Source organism: Macrobrachium nipponense, chromosome 21 (assembly GCF_015104395.2).
Source record: "Macrobrachium nipponense isolate FS-2020 chromosome 21, ASM1510439v2, whole genome shotgun sequence".
Lineage (NCBI taxonomy): Eukaryota > Metazoa > Arthropoda > Malacostraca > Decapoda > Palaemonidae > Macrobrachium > Macrobrachium nipponense.
The window spans coordinates 6890601-6913755 of record NC_087212.1 but is presented as its reverse complement, the minus strand read 5'-3'; the positions used below and the strand labels follow the sequence as shown (position 1 = coordinate 6913755).

The 23155-nt window shown below is 37.4% G+C and overlaps 1 protein-coding gene across 12 annotated transcripts in view; it reads left to right on the top strand.

Moving 5' to 3' along the window:
• The window catches only part of LOC135197747 (uncharacterized), a 530867-nt gene that overhangs the window by 446519 nt on the left and 61193 nt on the right, over positions 1–23155 (top strand). For 2 of the 12 annotated variants that reach the window (XM_064224811.1, XM_064224809.1), the window contains exons 1-2: positions 3651–3760; positions 3960–4083. The exons of 3 other annotated variants lie outside the window; for them this stretch is intronic. In XM_064224811.1, coding sequence (XP_064080881.1) covers positions 4071–4083 — 13 coding nt within the window. In that variant the 5' untranslated portion in view covers positions 3651–3760; positions 3960–4070. 7 more of the 12 variants (XM_064224812.1, XM_064224819.1, XM_064224810.1 and 4 more) reach the window with 6 other exon arrangements.

Below are 23155 nucleotides of genomic sequence, written 5' to 3'. Positions count from 1 at the left end.
AAAAAAAATATAAGTTCAAACACATTTTAGTCTATTTGGTGTTGCATTAATCGGATTAAAACGTGTCGGCGTCGGAATGAAATATGCTGGAGTAAAAAAAGACAGAATTATTTATTTACCTCTTCCTTTTAGATGAATTTAAAAGTAGTTCTAGCATTTGGTTTTTAGAGCGAAGTGCAAGATTTGCTTTCGTTTATTGGGGCAGTATCTTTGTAAAGGAATGCTTTCTTTTTGTTGCAATTGTAAATATATTATTATTATTATTATTTATTACTATTATTATTATTATTATTATTGTTGTTGTTGTTGTTGTTGTTGTTGTTGTTGTTGTTGTTCTAAGGGTTCCACAATATATTTTTGTTCAAGTTCAACTCAGTACATGTTTAGTTTAGTCATTCATTTGGACTGAAGATGAACCCAGGGAAGGGTTCGAAAGCTTTTATAAAGTGTTTATAAATTATGCACGATTGAAATATAAATAAACTATTAAAATACGAGGAGAATAGAATTCTAGCAGTAATTGTTTATCCACATAGGTGATAGCAGAACATTTTCCCAGAAAACCATAATGTAGTTGCATAGTAGAATTCCATATTATAAAACCATTTCCCTCTCTGTTATTTTGTTTGTTTGTTTGTATGGTGTTTTTACGTTGCATGGAACCAGTGGTTATTCAGCAACGGGACTAACGGCTTTACGTGACTTCCGAAACGCGTCGAGAGTGAGCTTCTATCACCAGAATTACACATCTCTGACTAAGCAGTGGAATGCCCGAGGAATGAACTCGCGGCCACCGAGGTGGCAGTCCATGACCATACCAACCATGCCACTTAGGCGCTACTTCCTTTCTGTAACGTGAATGGAGATTCAACCACGTAGAATTATAGACGTTTTCGCACAGAGCACTGTGTACATTTAGAGTACAATGTCTATTCGCCTATGTAAGCACGATAGTGTGCGTTTATACTGTGCAAAGGCCAACACGTACTTCAGTGTATTTACCTCCGTTTATGGGTCGTAACACCAGTGGCGTATAAGTGTTTACTAATATTTAATTATTCAATGTTATGGCATAATTATGTGGCGCATCGCATCGGCGTCAATATACGCATTAGCGGGTGTTATAGAGAATCACACTAGCGCAGGCGTAGATGCAATGCATTACATCCCTTAGACTGTGTACCTTGTACTTTACTTATTTTATTTATATTTTTATCTATTTATTTATTAATTTATCTTATTTACTTTTCCAGTAACTGATCTCTCTCTCTCTCTCTCTCTCTCTCGTAACTTTCAAGTGAACATATTCTGTGGAATTTCGAATTTCAAGTCGGTGGCCCCTGAGGGCTTGTTCCATATGAATAAGGTTTTATCTCCCGAATAATAATAATAATGATAATAATAACAATTATTATTATTATTATTATTATTATTATTATTATTATTATTATTATATGAAGACAACGGGGCCTGAAAAGCCGCCAGAGCGAGCTGGAGTATTAATAATGAACATTCATGAGGAGCGCTTTCTGTCCGACCACAATAAATTGCTTGGAAAATGGCAATCAACACCTGCGTATCCTTCATAATATGCCATTAGGCGAAATATTCCTGCAGGAGTCTTTTCACTCCACTTTGGGGCTTTCCAGGTAACTGAGTTAGTCCGGCCTGTTAAAACGGGCTTTTGATGTGTAAAACGAGCTACGTTGTGGCTGACGTCTCTCTCTCTCTCTCTCTCTCTCTCTCTCTCTCTCTCTCTCTCTCTCTCTCTCCTCTCCGTGGTGCTCTTATGTGAATTTATCGAGAATCTTACAGCTTTTGTTCGGTTTCTCTCTTAGTTTTATTTAAAGCATGACTCATAGGGATTTTCTCTCTCTCTCTCTCTCTCTCTCTCTCCATTTCCTAGAATTAATCTGGAATCACACGGGTTTTGGCTCTCTCTCTCTCTCTCTCTCTCTCTCTCTCCTGTCTTCGTTTGAATGTAATTGTGACAATCGCAGATTTATTTCCCTTTGGTGGTATTCCTTCCCTAAAGGACTTCCTGGATGTTCAGTTTATGTGGTTTTAGGCAGTGGTTCCAGAATTTTCCCTTTGCGTTTTGTAAGGTTATTATTATCCGTAATAATCCCGACTGTGATAGGGAATTAAGAAAGAATGACGGCATACTCATTCTTCATTTTAGAAAGGAACTGTGAGATATTGAACACTCATGAATTTCTTAGAGGGATTGAATTACTGTTAGTGGTAGTTAAATGTTATGAGGTGTTACAAGAAAGCTTAAGAGCTGGTTTAGACCTCTGGGTTCGGGCTAACCAACCGAGACGGTCAGCGGGAATTGTTATTTGTTGAGATTAAGCTGGACTTATGCCAGCATATGGTGAGGTGAGGTGGGAAAGTGAATGAGTTATTGAAGAAATTTCTGAAAATGAAGTTTATTTTGAATTATATAATTTTTGGGGAGGTTTTCTGCATGTTTTTCTTCTGTTTCCGTTCTGTAAATTGGCTTATTGGCGGAGCAGCAACCGATGGTCGTTACCAATATTCTGAGCCTTACTGATATTATGAATATAATTTCTGAATGGTCGATTTCCAAGAAACTGTCCACAAATTTTATTTCTATATATATAAATACACGTCCTTTTCCCCCATGCCTCCTTTTGGGAGTCACTTTTACCATCATTTCCCATGTAGTGTTGGAGGTGACGAGGTATAGGAAGACTGATGACTCTGGAGAATGATTGATGAGAGGGACTTTGAGACGTAGCGACGAAAGTCGTCAGAAATAGAAATTGGAAGGAGGTTCCATGGGGGAAGGTCGTGAACAGAGGCAGGGGATGGGGAGTGGCCGTGAGCAGTAGCAGCAGTAGTAGTGGTAGTACCATCAGCAGGAGCACCTGCTTCTTTATTGATCTGCCCTCCTACTACTCGCCAACAGCAGTAGGAAAAATAGCAGCGGTAATAGCAGCAGCAGCAGCAGCAGCAACAGCCCTGCAGTTGATGGTCTGATAGGATTTGTGGCACTCAGCACTTTATCCACCTGCTCTATCTACGATGCACTTGTGGAACGGTTTTCTTGACGTAAAAGCTCTCTCTCTCTCTCTCTCTCTCTCTCTCTCTCTCTCTCTCTCTCTCTAAGTTTTTGCTTACGTATGTTTGTTGTGTGTCCACATTTTCAGCCTACTGCGGGACGTACAATACACACAAGGTCTCTCTCTCTCTCTCTCTCTCTCTCTCTCTCTCTCTCTCTCTCTCTCGTTTTTGTATAGTAATGATTATTGAGTGTTCACATTTTTAACGTTCATTAGGACGCACACATACACTAGTAGGTCTCTCTCTCTCTCTCTCTCTCTCTCTCTCTCTCTCTCTCTCTCTCTCTCTCGACAATTCCAAATTCTAAAGTTTTTGTTTATTTACGTGTGTCCAAATTTTCAACTTATCGTTAGGATACACACCAAGTCTATATTCATTCCGGAATCCCTTTCCGTTCGACTCCCAGGTAAAAAAAAAAAAAATGCTCAATAGTCAAGCGTAATGTGTCATGCTACCCCTGTGTCTCTGCCATTACTCGCGTGGGCGCGTGGGATTCGTTGAGCCCAGCCAGCCAGCCAGCCCCCAGGCTCTACGTAGTCACTCACCTCACTCACCTGCTGGCTCGCCCCCTGGTACTGGGCTGGACGGCGGCGCGAGCGTCTATCCCCGACGACGCTTCCAGAGGTAAACAGCGCGCATTTTCTTGACGGCCGCCGCCCGACCAACACGTGTACGGAATAACCCTCCAGTCTCGTTTTCAGTCCTCTCTCTCTCTCTCTCTCTTTCTTTCTTTCTCTCCCGCTCTCTCTCTCTCTCTTTACACTCCCGTGTTTCCACATTGTGAAACAGAACGCACTTTTTTTTTTTATTCGTGTTGAAACGAGGGATTATTTTGTGATTTACTTGATTTTTTTCTTTTTTTTTTATAGTTTGAAAGACGAAATATTTCCCCCCGAAATGGTTGGTGCCCGTGGTATGATCTGGTATTGTTTTCACTTCTTAGGATAAAAAGGATCGAGGACATCCCGTTTTCAGCTGTCATGAGAGAAGAAGGTAGGTGTTATCGTTGTTGAAAACTTACTGCAGAAAATTAGGAGAATAACATTTCTCTAAGTTTGAAGGAATCTTAACCTTAATGTTGATAGATAGATATCTGTCTGTACAGTTCGTTTTACTAAAATGTTGAAGAGTAACCATCTCTCGTGGGGGTGGGGGAGTTATTGTATTGTATTTGTAGTAACTTAGTGTTCTAATATATATATATATACTAATATATATATATATATATATATATATATATACATGTATATATATATAATATATATATATAATATATATATATATTTTTTTTTTGCTGTAGCAAAAACATCGTGTAAAACGGCATATTTTTTTTTTTTACTTTAGTGATATTTTTATACAGTTTACTCTCTCTCTCTCTCTCTCTCTCTCTCTCTCTCTCTCTCTCTCTCTCTCTCTCTCTCAAATAACACACATTGCAGGCACATTTATTTTTGCTTAATTTTGAGTATTGATAGATGTGCGAAATGTTTTAAATCCGAATGTCACAATGTAATTCCTCGCCTGTCTCTCAGTGCAGCACGTCTCTGGCCGAGACGCCTGACAAGTGGTTGTTTCTGTATTCGGGGGCCCCTACGTGATGCTACTCAAAACACGCGAGTCCCCTGTCCTTGGCTTGTCATTGTAATGCTTGTGATTTCTTTATCATCCCAGTAGTGTATATATATATATATATATATATATATATATATATATATATATGTGTGTGTGTATATATATATAAATAATATAATATAATAATATATTTATATATTATATCTATATATTATATATATTACACTTCTATATTGTACCCTGATGAGGTGTATCAATACACGAAAGCGCTAGGTACTGGTGCTTTTCATTTTTTCCTGCTAGCTCTTGATATACAATCATAACACGGGGCAGTTTTTATGGACCAATATAAAAACATCGCCCCCTATAAATAAACACGCGCCTCCTTCGGAAAACGAAATGGGAAAAAAATAACAATCCCACCTTGAGAAAATAACGTTTATTTTGTTTTTGCTCGTACTAAAACAAATGTTTGTCTTTGTTTTCACGACCGGCGGTTTTTACGAGTTACAGTGCCGAGGTTTTCATTTGATGCTGTTGTTTTATTAAAAACGATATCAGCAGTAGTTGTACTTTGACCTGAAGATGGTATACTATCACGTATCATCGCACACACCGTTTGGAACGCAGTTTGTGCACTCATTTCCACACTCATTTCGCATTCATTTCCACAACTCGTTTCGCATGAATGTGTATCTTGACGAAGAGAGATTAAGGCTTTTGTTCAGGAGGGTACATAAAAGCCTCTTCGGTAAGAGGGTAATTTCAAGTTATCGCGGAAGAATGGAGCCTTGCATATTCTTCCGCGAGACTTCTTCACAGCGAGTTGCCTCCGGGACTTCTGAATTTCGTATTATGAATTATGCTTTGTTCGACCGCGGGAAAAGCCGTTTGATGTTTTTATTTTCTTATTTTACTTCACAGTCGATATAACTTTCCTCCAGAATTTTCCCTCTCTGGAATAAGAGGAATATTCCTACTTCTCCAGGCGTAATATATATAGAGTTTATACTTCGCTCCTGGCTGCATTAAGCGTCTTACGGACCACACTCCCATGCTGGTGGATATTGCCAGCGTCTCTCTTCCTATAGGCGGGGAAAATATAGGCTGCCCCTCTGGGCATGACCTGGTTCTGGCTGCGGGAAAAAGGAAGGGCAATAAATTAGCGCGATATAGAAAGGCTTCGGTTTTCAATACCCGAGCTTTGCCGAAGGGACATGAAAGATCACGATATTTTGTTTTATGCTTTCAGCGTCGCTGAGTCATGACTCTCTCTCTCTCTCTCTCTCTTCTTCTCTTCTCTCTTCTCGTCTCTCTCTCTCCATCTCTCTCTCTCTCTCTCTCTCTCTCTCTCTCTCTCTCTCTCTCTCTCTCAACTTTAATAATGAAAGTTTTATCACCGAAGAATTATATGTTTAAGTATCGATTGTTTACACGTTCGCGCCAAAGTTGGCACTGTAGCGTAGGGGTGTCAAGTCCACAGGTCCAACCAGCAGCTGTTTGTGGGTACCATCGCCTTACGGGATCATGAAAAGTATAGGTGCGGCAGAAACTTCATTCTTTTTAAACTATCGAACTTCTCAGTTCAAGAGGTCCTTTATTCCGTACCCCGTTGAGATGGTGTGGAGCTGGAGCCTCGAAAGTTCCAGGATGTTGCAGAGCTGGAGCCTGAAAAGTTCCAGGTGTTAGGATGTTGCGGAACTGGAGCCTCGAAAATTCCAGGATGTTGCGGAACTGGAGCCTCAAAAGTTCCAGGATGTTGCGGAACTGGAGCCTCAAAAGTTCCAGGATGTTGCAGAACTGGAGCCTCGAAAGTTCCAGGATGTTGCGGAACTGGAGCCTCGAAAGTTCCAGGATGTTGCGGAACTGGAGCCTCAAAAGTTCCAGGATGTTGCAGAACTGGAGCCTCGAAAGTTCCAGGATGTTGCGGAACTGGAGCCTCGAAAGTTCAAGGATGTTGCGGAACTGGAGCCTCAAAAGTTCCAAGATGTTGCGGAGCTGGAGCCTGAAAAGTTCCAGGTGTTAGGATGTTGCGGAACTGGAGCCTCAAAAGTTCCAGGATGTTGCGGAACTGGAGCCTCAAAAGTTCCAGGATGTTGCGGAGCTGGACCCTCGAAAGTTCCAGGATGTTTGCGGAACTGGAGCCTTGAAAGTTCCAGGATGTTGCGAACTGAAGCCTCAAAAGTTCCAGGTGTTGCGGAACTGGAGCCTCAAAAGTTCACAGTGTTGCGGAACTGGAGCCTCAAAAGTTTCCAGATGTTGCAGAACTGGAGCCTCGAAAGTTCCAGGATGTTGCGGAACTGGAGCCTCAAAAGTTCCAAGATGTTGCGGAGCTGGAGCCTGAAAAGTTCCAGGTGTTAGGATGTTGCGGAACTGGAGCCTCAAAAGTTCCAGGATGTTGCGGAACTGGAGCCTCAAAAGTTCCAGGATGTTGCGGAACTGGAGCCTCAAAAGTTCCAGGATGTTGCGGAGCTGGACCCTCGAAAGTTCCAGGATGTTGCGGAACTGGAGCCTTGAAAGTTCCAGGATGTTGCAGAACTGGAGCCTCAAAAGTTCCAGGATGTTGCGGAACTGGAGCCTCAAAAGTTCCAGGATGTTGCGGAACTGGAGCCTCGAAAGTTCCAGGATGTTGCGGAACTGCAGCCTCAAAAGTTCCAGGGGAGCCTCGAAAGTTCCAGGATGTTGCAGAACTGGAGCCTCGAAAGTTCCAGGATGTTGCGGAACTGGAGCCTCGAAAGTTCCAGGATGTTGCGGAACTGGAGCCTCGAAAGTTCCAGGATGTTGCGGAACTGGAGCCTCAAAAGTTCCAGGATGTTGTCGAACTGGAACCTCAAAATTTTAAGCGAAGATTGGATGTATTATCACCCTAAGGCAGTTCTCCTTGTTATGTACATTGTAATTTACTCGGACTTTCATCTATCTATTTATTAATGTAATTAATAAATTTTTTCTAATAACTGAAATCATCTATCAGTATTTTGTATCTCCATCTCTTCCTTCTCTCAAATGAGCACCATATTCTTTGGGAACTTGAATTTCTAATCAGTGGCCCCTTTGGTGGGCTTGTTCCATATGAATATGATTCATCTTCTGAATATAATTTTAATAATAATCTATGTAAAGCCATAGCCTGAATAGCCATGGGAAGTACAAAGAATGATACAGATGGCGTCGAAAACTGCAGTATAATGATATGAACCAAAAGTAACGCGTCTCTGACAATAGATAATTTCATACGAAGTTGAACAACCGAAAAATTTGAGGAATAATGACAGAGATGATAACGGCGGAATGGGATGCTGTCAAGTTATTTTTATAGCCAGACGTGATAACGTTAACGAGCGTATTGCCTTTGTTGGATAGCGATGATGCTGCTTGATAAATGAAAAGAGAAGCCACTTATTTGTGGAGCACATCACGCAGGTGCAGTTTAACAGGGGTAAAATGGGAGGTAATAGGAAGCATGCGGGACAAAAAAATAAACAGATATGCGAATAGAATTAAATTACCTTTTGAATACCGTATAAACACAATGGGGTTCACAGAAAACACACAAACACACACACACACACATATATATATATACATATATATATATATATATATATATATATATATATATATATATACATATATTATATATAATATATATATTAATATATATATATGTGTGTGTGTGTGTGTGTGTGTGTGTGTGTGTGTGTTTGTTTGTGTGCATTATTGTATATATTTGTACGCTTTTATTCTTAGTGGGGGTGGCTATATGCTGGGGGTGTTAACCTTCCGGCTCTCAATATATATATATATATATATATATATATATATATATATATATATATATATATATATATATATAATATATAATATTATATACATATATATATTATATTATATATATATATATATATATATATATATATATGTATATATATATATATATATATATATATATATATATATATATATATATATATATATAGATATATATATGCTGCTTTAGACTTAATATCCATCGTCTTATCGAAATAGTAATAGTCCTTTTTAACATTTGTGTATTTTGAGATTATTGTGTGATACTCTTTCATTCGCAGTGAAATTTATGGAGAATATAGATATATTTTAATTTATCATGATTTGATGAGTGTGTTTGTGGCGATTATAACGCGTGAGATATAATGTCGGTATTAGAGTTATGCAGGTGGCGATGATTATAATGAGACCTTGTTTAGGCTTAGATAAATTATAGAATCAGTTTTCAGTTGGAGAAAGGACATTCTAGAATCTCCATTTATGGAACTTCCAATATTGATTTTTAGAGTCTAAATATTTAAAGTGACTAAGCTTTCTATTTATTGAAGGACATATGTTCAAAGGTTTATGGATGTGTTCGTAATTGAAATGGTAATCCATTAATAAAATTTTAATGGCCACATTGACCATGGTATTATCAAACTAATCTTGCTTAATACATCAATAAAAGCTACAAAGTTGGAAGGTAAAAAAATACATGTGTATATATATATATATATATCTTTTTTTTTCTTTTTTTTGCTGATAGTCTACCAAAATATAAAAGGATTGTCGTGTATCATGTCCTAGAAATATATATATATATATATATATATATATATATATATATATATATATATATATATATATATATATATATAAAACAATTAAACACCTTTCATTCATAAAAGCAACGTAAAAAATTGGAAACAAAAACTAAAGTAATGGAATTCTGTGGCTAAAAAGATTTGCAGCAAATAACTGAAACGCCTGCCTTGGGAACTCACTCGCCATCAATCACTCCTCGTCTGACTTACCTGAGGCATTTGCGTGTGGAGCGACGCTAGACGGAAGACCCACGACGAAATGTTATGCAAGTGGCATTTTCTCCGCTCTCTCCTCTCTCTCTCTCTCTCTGCTCTTGACAGATTAATTCTCCACTGGGCGATCAGCGAGAGCTCTCGCACGTAACAAGAGAAGCCAAGGTTAAGATGGTTGGACCCAGATAAACTAAGGACACACATGAGATCGTTTAGCAGGAGAAAGGAGAGGGGTGGGGGCTGTAAAATTTGTAAATATAAGATGAATATAATGTGATTGCGGTAACATTTGCCCTTTTTTTTATATATATATAAGTGAATGAAATGTGATTACGAGAACTTAGTGCAGAATTTTTCTAATTTTACTTTTTGTCGTACATCTTATAAAGTGAGTCACTGAATCTCATTATTAGTAGTATCATTATTGTCATCCGGATGTATAGACATTCATATGGAACTCATTTCTCGCATAACAGATTGAAAACAAGAGTTAAGGGAAGCTTTGCTTAGCGACGAAGAATATGGAAAGTTTATTTATTTATTTTTTTTACAGAGTAAATTTAAGTCTAGATGGATGAAAGTGCGACCTGTATCGAAGCGATGAAATGGGCCTTTTTTTTAATTCTAGCCAAATTAGTTTCTATATTTTAGCTTGGTTCGTCTGGCGTCATAAGTTTTTGAAGATAGCTTCCTTCATTTTATTTTTTAATGTTATGGAAATAATTCAGCTTGCGTTTTGGCCCAGAATAACTTTCATGTCACTCTTTTTACTTGACATTTCTCAGCATGATAAGAAATATTGACCAGGTTTATTTCGCAGCATAATAAGAAATATTGACCTTAAACCTGGACTTCGAAGCAGTGACTGAAATACCATAAACGTTCACTTCTTTACATTTTTAAGATTTTTTATGCTAAAACTCTTCTCTTTTTTCCAACTTGCTTCCTATGAAAGGAACAAATGCTTTTTGTGCTAGAGTGTGAATTCCTAAGACTAATTAACAAAAGCAGATTGGGCAATTAAAGAAGGAACTGCAATTCATCATAATGTTTCCATGACGAAATAGCCAAACGTAGACGCAGAATGTATATTTCTATAGAGAATCCACTGAGCTATTCTCGAGCGCCTCAGTGGCGTGATCGGTATGGTCTTGACCTGCCACCTCAGTGGCTGTGAGTTCGATTCTCGGGCATTCCATTGAGGAGTGTTAGATGTGTATTTCTGGTGATAGAAGTTCACTCTCGACGTGGTTCGGAAGTCACGTAAAGCCGTTAGTCCCGTTGCTGTATAACCACTGGTTCCATGCAACGTAAAAACACCACACAAACAAACAAACAAAACCAAGCTATTCTCTAGATCTTGGATACACTAGTTAAATTGGGAAGGGAACTCAACGCAGGTAAGCCCACCTGTGATAGGAAAGGAGAGTCAATATTTCAAACAATATATTTCAATGGCAAATTGCCTGGCCGTATATAAACCTAGTTAAGTTATAAAGGTAATGTGTATATCTATAGCAAATTATCTTACCGTTAACCCTAAATGGAAGGTCATATCAGACTGCTGAATTCCCAAATTCCCAACCTTGATCTCTTCCTCGACGTTCTGCAATACCCTTGATATTTTCATATTTTCAGATGCAGGGTGAGGGGATTACAGGTATCCAGGTTAATTCGTCCCAAGTTTGACGAACTGGCATAAGCCATTTTTTCCCTATTCTGAGGAAATGGTCTTCAATGAATTTGATGTTATTCAGAGTTTTTACGTATCTCAACTTTTTAATGAAAATGTTTTGCAAACGTGGCAACTCAGGCAGCTGAAGTTTTGATACGTTATTTACAAAAAAAACTGTGATACCTAGGCTGGAAAACTCAAATAAAAAGAAAAATACTAGAGTTCGTCAAAACAGGGACGAATTGTTCAAACAATGCAGAATGCCAAAAATTGTTCAAAATCAAGGTATTCCGGACAGGAAATTGTCCCGAGACCTGAGAATTACAGATTGGTAATGTTAAGGCCACGGGATTAAACAAAAGATTTTAATGTCCGTGAAGTTTTGAAGGTATAATATCAAGTTTTAAATGGTTTTAATTCTGAGGGGAATTAAAGGTTACTTACTCAGAGAGAGAGAGAGAGAGAGAGAGAGAGAGAGAGAGAGAGAGAGAGAGAGTTGGAGATATTTCCGACTACCCATGCGTGTGATGTATGCGGAGTTGGCTGAAACATATGCTGTCGATTATGAATGAAAACATCATTCCATGCATAAAAGGAATTCGGTCGCATTATGATTCATCCCAGTGCATTGATATACTCTTTGGTTCTATCGATACTGAATTATCTTGAGTCATCGTAAGTCACGAGGGACATCATCAAGTTTATTCATTCAATGGTATAATAGTTGGTAGTGATGATGTGAGTTCTTTGGGAACGCTTCAGAAATAGGATATATGCTCTTATTTTGTACTCGATTTATTCCGTACTGGCTGACTTTTATTCAGTTTTAACAGCTAATAAAAGCTCTTATTATTATTATTATGACATGTATTCGCATGCAAGTTTTTTAACGATCACATAAATGTTGATTAAACGGCATTTAGTAGAAATAGGTTCAATAGCCTGCATTCGATATGCATACGAGAGGAATGATATACATTTGATATCTAGTAGCGTTAACATTATAAAAACCCTTTTTCTAATAACTAATACATAATTTTCATGATAAATTCGCGCATATTACTCACGAAAGTGTATGAAAAGTATGTATACACCCTCATGTAGTTTTACTCACAGCAGTATCACCCTGAACTCATTATCTTCGCTATCATCATCATCAACATACAGTTGCTCTCTGGTCTCATTGTGAAGCATTGCCGCTTGCATTAGATCCCTGCATGTCCTGTTGTAAATTTAATTAGTTCTACGTTCTCTCTCTCTCTCTCTCTCTCTCTCTCTCTCTCTCTCTCTCTCTCTCCAAGGTAGACGTTCGACCTTTCTCTTTCATTCTCTGCTACTTATTCTCAAGTAGGGAAGAGAAAAAGGAATAAGTACTTAAAATCCACCACTTATCGCAAATTGGTTGCAATATATTTGCAGTTGGATTGCAATAGGTTTGTAATTGTTTACTTACTCTTAAGTAAGGAAGAGTAAAAAGTATATGTACTTAAAATTTCACCAAGTATCGCAATAGGTTTGCAACTGGCTTGCAATATATTTGCACTTGGTTTGCAATAGGTTTGTAATTGTTTAAAATAATTTTGCAATACATTTGCAATTGGCTTGCAACAGCCTGGTCTACTATCGATACCCTGGCCTCGGGAGAGCATAGTGCTCCAGTGCCCACACCTGCTGTTAGCAAACTGGTTTATGAAAGTGGGTACTGTAGGTGCTCTCTTTCTCTTTTTTCTCAAACGTACGCGTAAAATTGTATTGTTTTTATTCGACGAATACGTCTCTCTCTCTCTCTCTCTCTCTCTCTCTCTCTCTCGTATAATGAATGTAATATTTTAATTGACGAGTACGTTCTTCATTGCATTTCAAGTCTCTCTCTCTCTCTCTCTCTCTCTCTCTCTCTCTCTCTCTCTCTCTCTCTCTCTCTCTCGTATAATGAACGTAATATTTTAATTGACGAGTACGTTCTTCATTGCATTTCAAGTCTCTCTCTCTCTCTCTCTCTTATAATTAGCGCATTACCGTTCTCATTCGTAATTGACTGCAGTTCCCGGAATAATTCTTGATTGCTCTCAATTACCTGAGAATTAGGATGAGTAATTCTGGACGAAACTTCCAGTTTTCATGTTTTGCTGTAGTTAGCCTCGTCTAAGCACGGTCGCGATACTTGAGAGAATGTATTATATAAAATTGATACGATTTTAAGTCTTCATTTGCTGTTCTGATGCATCCTAAAGATTAAATTAGGCCTTTGCTTGGCACCAAAGCATAATGTGTGTGTTTTTTTTATTCCTACTTTCACAAAAGCATAAAAAGAGGTGAAATTGATATATTGTACTCCCGTCTCCCCAGTAGATGTAAGTAGATTTTTGCTGACAAAAGTTATGCCATGGAGATTAATACATTGTGTCTAGTTGTTTATATCATGGAAAGGAATATTTTGTGTTTATTCCATTGAATGTAATACTTTGTGTTTTTACCATGGAAAGTAATGCTTTTTGTTATACCATGGAAAGTAATACTTTGTATTTATACCATGGAAAGTAATACTTTTTGTTATACCATGGGAAGTAATACTTTGTATTTATACCATGGAAAGTAATACTTTGTGGTTTCACCATGGAAAGTTATACTTTTTGTTATACCATGGAAAGTAATACTTTGTATTTATACCATGGAAAGTATATTTTGTGGTTATACCATGGAAAGGAATATTTTGTGTTTACACCATGGAAAGTATTGCTTTGTATTTATACCATGGAAAGTAATACTTTGTATTTATACCATGGAAAGTAATACTTTGTGTTTATACCATGAAAAGTAATACTGTGTGTTTATACCATGAAAAGTATTAATTTGTATTTATACCATAGAAAATATTACTTTGTATTTATACCATGGAAAGTAATAATTTGGAAAGCATTACTTTGTGTACGTATTTGAGAGACCGATTAAGTGAGCTGTTATTATTACTCTAGAAATGCTACGCGTTCCCAACAGGTAGTTGAAACAATTACGACATCTAAGCTTCCATAACTAACCGCCATGGCTGCCCGCTATACTAAACGTCCGGGCACCCCCTCCTCCTCTCCTCCTCCTCCTCCTCCTCCTCCTCCTCCTCCTTCTCTCCTCTGAGAGACCTCGTCTTTGATCTCAGTAATTACGATCAGTAGCCGGGAGGTAAACGGCCCTTACTGTTGTTGTCTGTTACTTGAACTAGAAAGGCTCTCTCTCTCTCTCTCTCTCTCTCTCTCTCTCTCTGATGACATGCGATGAATTATTCGCTATGACTAAACAAAGTTGGGTTAATCCATTTTATCTGTGGTTCATTTCCCGGATTCTCCTTCTCACTCATTTTCATTTTTGGGCAATAATTGAATTTCCTTTTATGATTTCTTCTCTCCTATTGTACTGGTTATCTTCTCTGTCCTGTAACCGTCTTCGTCGCCATTTCCTCTTTGATCTTTTATCTCTTCATCTTTGTTATTTTTTGTCATATTTACACCTTTATTTATTCACTTATTTGCCAGTTTCATTTTTATCATGAATCTCCATCTCCATCTAATTGTCTGTTCACCCATAACTATTAGTTCTCATTTTAACATTGTTCTGCTAACATTTCCTTAATCTTTCGGTTTTTTTATTTTCCTTTTATTGCATTTTTATTTTCATTATCTCTACTCATACTCCCTTTTACTTCTCCGCGTCGAGCATTCCTCATTTATCACTTTTCCTTCTGTCTCCGTTCTGCTTCCTGTTTACTCAACCACGTATGACATTTTTTCTTGTACAGTTTTGTCTCTTGCATTTACCTTTATTTCTCTTTATATTATTTATTTTCATGCACATAATCCTTCTTAATTTTGTATTGCCATCTTCTTATATACCCGTCTATATATTTCCGGCGTATTCATGTGTATTGTCCTCTCTCTCTCTCTCTCTCTCTCTCTCTCTCTCTCTCCTCTCCATCCTGTTCCCTGTATCTCATGCATTTTTCATTAGCCCACGTCTGGAAAGGCTTATAGTGGAAATTGCGTGGAATTAAGAAATGAGCTTCGTGTCCTATGACAAAGGTTCTGGGATTTCGTGTATTTTGATCGTCTTTCGGTACGAATTAGGAGTGATGAAACTTGCGAGTCAAATGGACAGTGAGTATTGTGTGAGATTTTATATATATATATATATATATATATATATATATATATATATATATATATATGTATATGTATACATACACACACACACATATATATATATATATATATATATATATATATATATATATAATAACTAACAGGAGTTATTTATTTAAAAACAATGGGTGACAAGCTATCCTGGACTAACAGTCCTCATACCATCCAGTTTCAGTGAGGTCCTGTTATTATTGTATCAATGTAAAGAACAATTGTGTAAGTGATAAAGTTAATATTATATATTCCACATTATATATTCTACCTGGCTGTAAATGGAAGCCAGCCGTCTCAAACATAATCTCTTTATGGTATCTTTCATTCTTATGGTTTAGCGTATCTGTGATATTCTGCCTTTGTCTGATACATAATTGAAGACTTGGTTAGATTAGTTTTCATATAGTACACTACCTAAGCTATGTATTTATTAAATGGCGCATCGCCTTCTCATTTCTGTATTTGAAGGCGAGGTCGCTATGTTTAGTTTACATCTCAGTAATAAGTTTCAAGTTCGGTTTTTAGGTGTCAAATTTTAGTCCGTCAAAGCTGCAGTAGTATATTTTACAAAATATCTAAAATTTCTTTCCTCGCAGTTTTAACAAGAAATCCGTGACTTTTTTCATTTCAGAGTATTATATAACCAAATTTATTATCGGACTTTATTATAATTCTCGGAGAATTACTACCCCAGAATAAACTGTGTGGTTTGGCAAATTGTACAACTTTTTTAAATGTTCTGCTGACAACTTTAGAATTCCTCTCGCGCTCCAAATAAATCTCGCTGACAAAGTTAGTAGAAATTCTGCTATAAATTACTCTGGAACGATGAGGTTTTATAATCTTGCATACAAAAATAGCAAGTCTTGAAGTTTGTAAAATTTGAAAGTATTGAGAACAGTAAGTCAGTACTGGAAAACACATTCTCTCTCTCTCTCTCTCTCTCTCTCTCTCTCTCTCTCTCTCTCTCTCTCTCTCTCTATATATATATATATATATATATATATATATATATATATATATATATAAAATTTGATTCAGTTTCCGTTACATTTAACATATAATTATGGTCGGTTAGAACCTTGAGATGAATGCTCAGGAAAACATGCATAGTATTTCATAAATGTGATTATTTCAAATCTGATAAATAGCTGACGAATTGGTCACTTGGAGATGGTGTTTATTTTCCTGTTGATTATGGTATGTCATGGTTTTGAATCTTTGCAATTTGAATTTGAATTAATTTTTTGAATGCATTTCTCTCCATGACAAGCAGGGTTGGCAATGATTAAATCAAACTGATTTAATCATTGATTTTTTCATTTTAAAAAAAGTCGTGATTTTATTTATTTATTTTTTTATTTTCTTAATTTGAAAGCAAACAACTTGAAAAATATGGTTTGGAGGTGAATAAAAACTTAAGCATACCTGTGCTGCATCTATTTATTTTGATAAAAAAAAAAAATTACATGTACATACTTTAGACCAGAACTGGAAACCTAAAAGATACAGCAATAGTAATTCTGTCATAAAATACATTTTGATGAAAAAAAAAGGATTGAAAAAAAAGATCTAACAAATAAAAAAACAATAAAGTCAAATAAATCAAATCACTGATTTTTTTTTTTTTTTTTTTTTTTTTTAAACAAAAAAAATTACCAACCCTGATGATGAGTATAAGGGGGCATATTATACCATATTATTTGTAAGGCGTTTAAATGTTTTGCTTCATGATCAGTAAGTTTTAAATAAGGTGAATTGAATTTTGTACTTATTGTATAGATTTTTTTATTATATACGTTTTTCTTCATATTGTTTTTATCTTTTTCAGGTGAGATTGGCGTAGAAGGAGAAAACTACTCTAGAATCGGTGGGATTTGTGTATGTATGGAGTTGTTATTATTTTTTGGACTTCGGGTATAAAAATTTCGTCTTTAATTTGTTGGTTCTGTTTCTGGTCTTTCTCTTACAATTTGATATTTAGTTACATTCCCCTTATAATAATAATAATAATAATAATAATAATAATAATAATAATAATAATAATAATAATAATAATAATACCGCTCTCCTCGGCGTTGATTCCTTGGGAAAGGATCTTTACCATAATTTCCTCAGTCTACTCAGCTGTAAATGAGTACCTGTCCTGATGGGGTAGGGTCCCCGCTATGGGTTAAATAGCAAACTCAGCAATGATGGAAAGAAATGAAGGAATAAACGACAACGACGTAAATGGAACCTCTGGCAACAGAGGAGCTTCGTCCGGCAACCAGGTATTCAACCCAATTGTAGGGGAAGACGGTCAGGTACTTGGAGGTCGTCATCAGCAACTGATCACCACAACGACAATAATCAGCAGCCTGAGATTGGAGCTACAGAGGCAAAAGGAAGAAATGGACAAGAGAAGAAATAAGGAAATATGGAGATGCTACATCAAAAGCAACCCGACGGAGAGAGGATATAGAAGAAGATTGGTCAACATCTGGAATGAGAGGAATAACACCCCCCTAACAGAGCAGAGGCTAGCAGACCAAGTAAGGAACATAAAGAAAAAGAACTGGCTCTCCCCAACAGAAAGAGAAGAACTGGAAAGGGAAATGTCACACGACAACGAATTACACGAAGACGAACTGAGAGACGATGCCAACAGAAGACGACAGGGAGGATGAGGTATCAACAACGACACACGAAGAAACACCGACGAAGTAACAGAGAGGACGGAATGGGTAGAAAAGATTAGACAATGGATGGAGCCAGATACAGAGAGAACAAAGATCCCCTCCATGAAAGCCTACAAACACCAAGAAATTAAGGAGAAAACAAGTGAGGTCAATGAAATAATGGGCATAATACAGACCACCAGTATCACAGAAACAAATAACTTGACATATGCAGGAGCAAGATTAGTAGCAGAACTGATGGGAATTCGAACACCAACACCACCAGCACAACCAACCCAACAGAAACCAAAACAGCAACCTCCTTGGAAAAGGCGACTGGAAAAGCAAATCATGGTGATGAGATCTGACTTGAGTAAACTGAAAGAGATGGCAGAAAAAAAGGCTAAGAAGCAAGAAAACAAGGGAGGAACTCAACGAGAAATACAAAGTACAAGAGAGGGGATTAAACAACACAATAGAAGATGTAAAACAGAGGCTTAAGGCCAAAGCACATAAGATCCAACGATACATGAACAGGAATAAGGGACACCAACAGAACAAACTATTCGGAACCAACCAGAAAAGACTATACAGCCAACTAAGAGGGGAAGACAACCACCCAGAAATTCCTGAAGCCGAACCAAGTAAGAGACTCTGGGAAAACATATGGAGCAATCCGGTATCACACAACAAACATGCAACATGGCTGCAGGAAGTCAAGGAAGAAGAAACAGGGAGAATAAAACAAAGATTCACAGACATCACGACAGACACAGTCCGACACCAACTAAAGAAAATGCCAAACTGGAAAGCCCCAGGTCCCGATGAAGTCCATGGATACTGGCTCAAAAACTTCAGGCCCTACACCCACGAATAGCAGAACAACTCCAGCATTGTATCTCAAATCACCAAGCACCCAAATGGATGACCACAGGAAGAACATCCTTAGTACAAAAAGACAGGAGTAAGGGAAATATAGCCAGTAACTACAGGCCTATTCACCTGCCTACCAATAATGTGGAAGTTACTAACAGGTATCATCAGTGAAAGGCTATACAATACCTAGAGGAAACAAACAACATCCACCCCCACCAACAGAAAGGCTGCAGAAGGAAGTGTAGGGGCACAAAAGACCAGCTCCTGATAGACAAAATGGTAATGAAGAACAGTAGGAGAAGGAAAACCAACCTAAGCATGGCATGGATAGGACTATAAGAAAGCCTTCGACATGATACCACACACATGGCTAATAGAATGCCCTGAAATATATGGGGCAGAGGAAAATACCATCAGCTTCCTCAAAAATACAATGCGCAACTGGAATACAATACTTACAAGCTCTGGAATAAGACTAGCAGAGGTTAATATCAGGAGAGGGATCTTCCAGGGCGACTCACTGTCCCCACTACTCTTCGTAGTAGCCATGATTCCATGACAAAAAGTACTACAGAAGATGGATGCCGGGTACCAACTCAAGAAAAGAGGCAACAGAATCAACCATCTGATGTTCATGGACGACATCAAGCTGTATGGTAAGAGCATCAAGGAAATAGATACCCTAATCCAGACTGTAAGGATTGTATCTGAGGACATCAGGATGGAGTTTGGAATAGAAAAATGCGCCTTAGTCAACATACAAAAAGGCAAAGTAACGAGAACTGAAGGGATAAAGCTACCAGATGGGAGCAACATCAAACACATAGATGAGACAGGAATAATGGAAGGAGGAGATATAAAACACCAAGAGATGAAGGACACGATCAGGAAAGAATATATGCAGAGACTCAAGGCGATACTCAAGTCAAAACTCAACGCCGAAATATGATAAAAGCCATAAACACATGGGCAGTGCCAGTAATCAGATACAGCGCAGGAATAGTGGAAATGGACGAAGGCAGAACTCCGCAGCATAGATCAGAAAACCAGGAAACATATGACAATACACAAAGCACTACACCCAAGAGCAAATACGGACAGACTATACATAACACGAAAGGAAGGAGGGAGAGGACTACTAAGTATAGAGGACTGCGTCAACATCGAAAATAGAGCACTGGGGCAATATCTGAAAACCAGTGAAGACGAGTGGCTAAAGAGTGCATGGGAAGAAGGACTAATAAAAGTAGACGAAGACCCAGAAATATACAGAGACAGGAGACAGACAGAAAGAACAGAGGACTGGCACACAAACCAATGCATGGACAATACATGAGACAGACTAAAGAGCTAGCCAGCGATGACAATTGGCAATGGCTACAGAGGGGAGAGCTAAAGAAGGAAACTGAAGGAATGATAACAGCGGCACAAGATCAGGCCCTAAGAACCAGATATGTTCAAAGAACGATAGACGGAAATAACATCTCTCCAGTATGTAGGAAGTGCAATACGAAAAGTGAAACCATAAACCACATAGCAAGTGAATGCCCGGCACTTGCACAGAACCAGTACAAAAAGAGGCATGATTCAGTAGCAAAAGCCCTCCACTGGAGCCTGTGCAAGAAACATCAGCTACCTTGCAGTAATAAGTGGTACGAGCACCAACCTGAAGGAGTGATAGAAAACGATCAGGCAAAGATCCTCTGGGACTATGGTATCAGAACGGATAGGGTGATACGTGGCAAACAGACCAGACGTGACGTTGATGGACAAAATCAAGAAGAAAGTATCACTCATTGTGTCGCAATACCATGGGACACCAGAGTTGAAGAGAAAGAGAGGGAAAAATTGGATAAGTATCAAGATCTGAAAATAGAAATAAGAAGGATATGGGATATGCCAGTGGAAATCGTACCCATAATCATAGGAGCACTAGGCACGATCCCAAGATCCCTGAAAAGGAATCTAGAAAAACTAGAGGCTGAAGTAGCTCCTGGACTCATGCAGAAGAGTGTGATCCTAGAAACGGCACACATAGTAAGAAGAGTGATGGACTCCTAAGGAGGCAGGATGCAACCCGGAACCCCACACTATAAATACCACCCAGTCGAATTGGAGGACTGTGATAGAGCAAAAAAAAAAAAAAAAAAAAAAAAAAAAAAAAAATATAATAATAACTAATAATAATTAATAATAATTGAAAAAGAAACCCACGAAATCACTTTGTAACTTGTTTAATTCTAAGTATTTACTTTTAGTTTTGCTAAATGTAAATACTTAGAATTAAACAAGTTACAAAGTGATTTTGTGGGTTTCTTTTTCAATCTTCAGAAGAAAACTGAAAGAAGTTTTTGTTTGGTTTAATAATAATAATAATAATAACAATGCTAAGAAAATCACAATCTCGTGAAAAATAGTTGCGTAAGATAAACCCACAATTATTTAGTAAATTGATGCTGTTAATATGTAGAAGATAAAAACATTTCGAACACCTGAACGCGTTTCTCAACAATGTTTACGTTAAAATACATCTTTTCTATATAATACAATTTACTGTGTGACTGGATTTTTCTTACATAATAATAATAATAATAATAATAATAATAATAATAATAATAATAATAATAATAATAAAAGAAATGTCGCAGGCAAGAAAACTACACCATGGATCTTGGAAGTTCATCCGATTACACACTAGGTATGAGAGAATATTTTCTTTCAGGGATATTTTTTTTGTTTATCACAAGGTGTAATTTTAGAAAAGTAGAATCTTGGCTTAGTCCTCCAAAGACCGCCTGGTATCCTTCTTAAGGAGGTCGTCTTGTTTTCAAAGTCCCTTTGTTAGTTAATTTATTTTTTTTCTGTCTCTCTTGCGGAGGTTTAAGTCTAAAATTGTTCCTTCTTGTGTACAAAGTTTACCTGCAACGTCTTTCGTTTGTGTGTGTGTGTGTGTGTGTGTGTGTGGTTTTATTGTAACTAAAAGTAGATTTCTAAATTTCCCTTTCAGTGCTTGACCTCTGGCCGAAATTCTATATTCAATTCCATTAAGTGAATGGAAGCAAGAGTTAGGTTATGGGAGTAAATCTAAACTAGAAATAATAATGAATGTTTGTATCACTGGAGGATGACTATAGGATGAGAGGAGAGGTATCAAAAACAGGTGAAGCAAGGTAGGTAACAGAGTATGTGCAAAAGATGGGGCCCAGAGCGTTGGAATGCCGATGTTGAGCCAACTGTCCGTTACGGAAGTGAAGTTTGGAAGTTGAATGCTAATGAAAGAAAAATGCTGAAGCTGTTAAGAGGCAAGGTTTGCATAGTAAATTGGCTTTTGTATTCTAGAGCAAAAAACATTCTCAGGGGATATTATATGTTGTATTCTAGAGCAACAATATTCTTAGAAGAAATTATCAGTTGTGTTCTAGAGCAACAACATTCTTAGGGGAAATTATCAGTTTTATTCTAGAGCAACAACATTCTTAGGGGAAATTATCAGTTGTATTCTAGAGCAACAACATTCTTTGGAAAAATAATATGTTGTATCTTAGAGCAACGAACATTGTTAGAAGAAATAATCTATCGCAAGTCATATATTTAAAGGCTTTTGCAAATTAGATTACGTCAGCCTGAAAGCCAATTGTCAAATTATGTCCAGCGACGGCTATTCAAACATGTCTTCAGCGAGAATCTTTTACGTATTCGAGTTAGACTCAAAAGAAATCAATGAAAGATCGTTGTTTTGGGGGGCAGAGGGGAGGGGGGGGCAAATGGGAAGGGAGGGGGACGAAGTCACGCCATGTCTCCTTGTGGCTAAGTCATGCGTAGAATGAAGTCAATAATTTTTTTTCCTTTTTTTATGCATCGTGTTTTGATTTCTAGCGAGCCTGGGCGTGTTAAGTAATAGTGTGAATTGTAACGGGTTAGGCAAGTTAGGTTCGATGTGAGTGTGATGTTTTGCTATTGATGATGATAGTGGTTCGTGTACGTGTTACAGCCTACTGGCCCCCACCCCCTTTTTTTCCAGAATGGTTTACTTTGTAATAATGGTAGATTCCGGTTAGATTTTATTAAAGAAACGCGCTCGAAGACATTGACGATGGTAATATTACCGTCGGTTATTTTAGCACTTCAAGGATATATATATATATATATATAATATATATATATATATATATATATATATATATATATATATATATAATATATATGCGCGTGTGTGTAAGTGAGAGAGAAGCGTGAAATGAAGACATAGGTTGGGTGGATGACCAGAAGGAT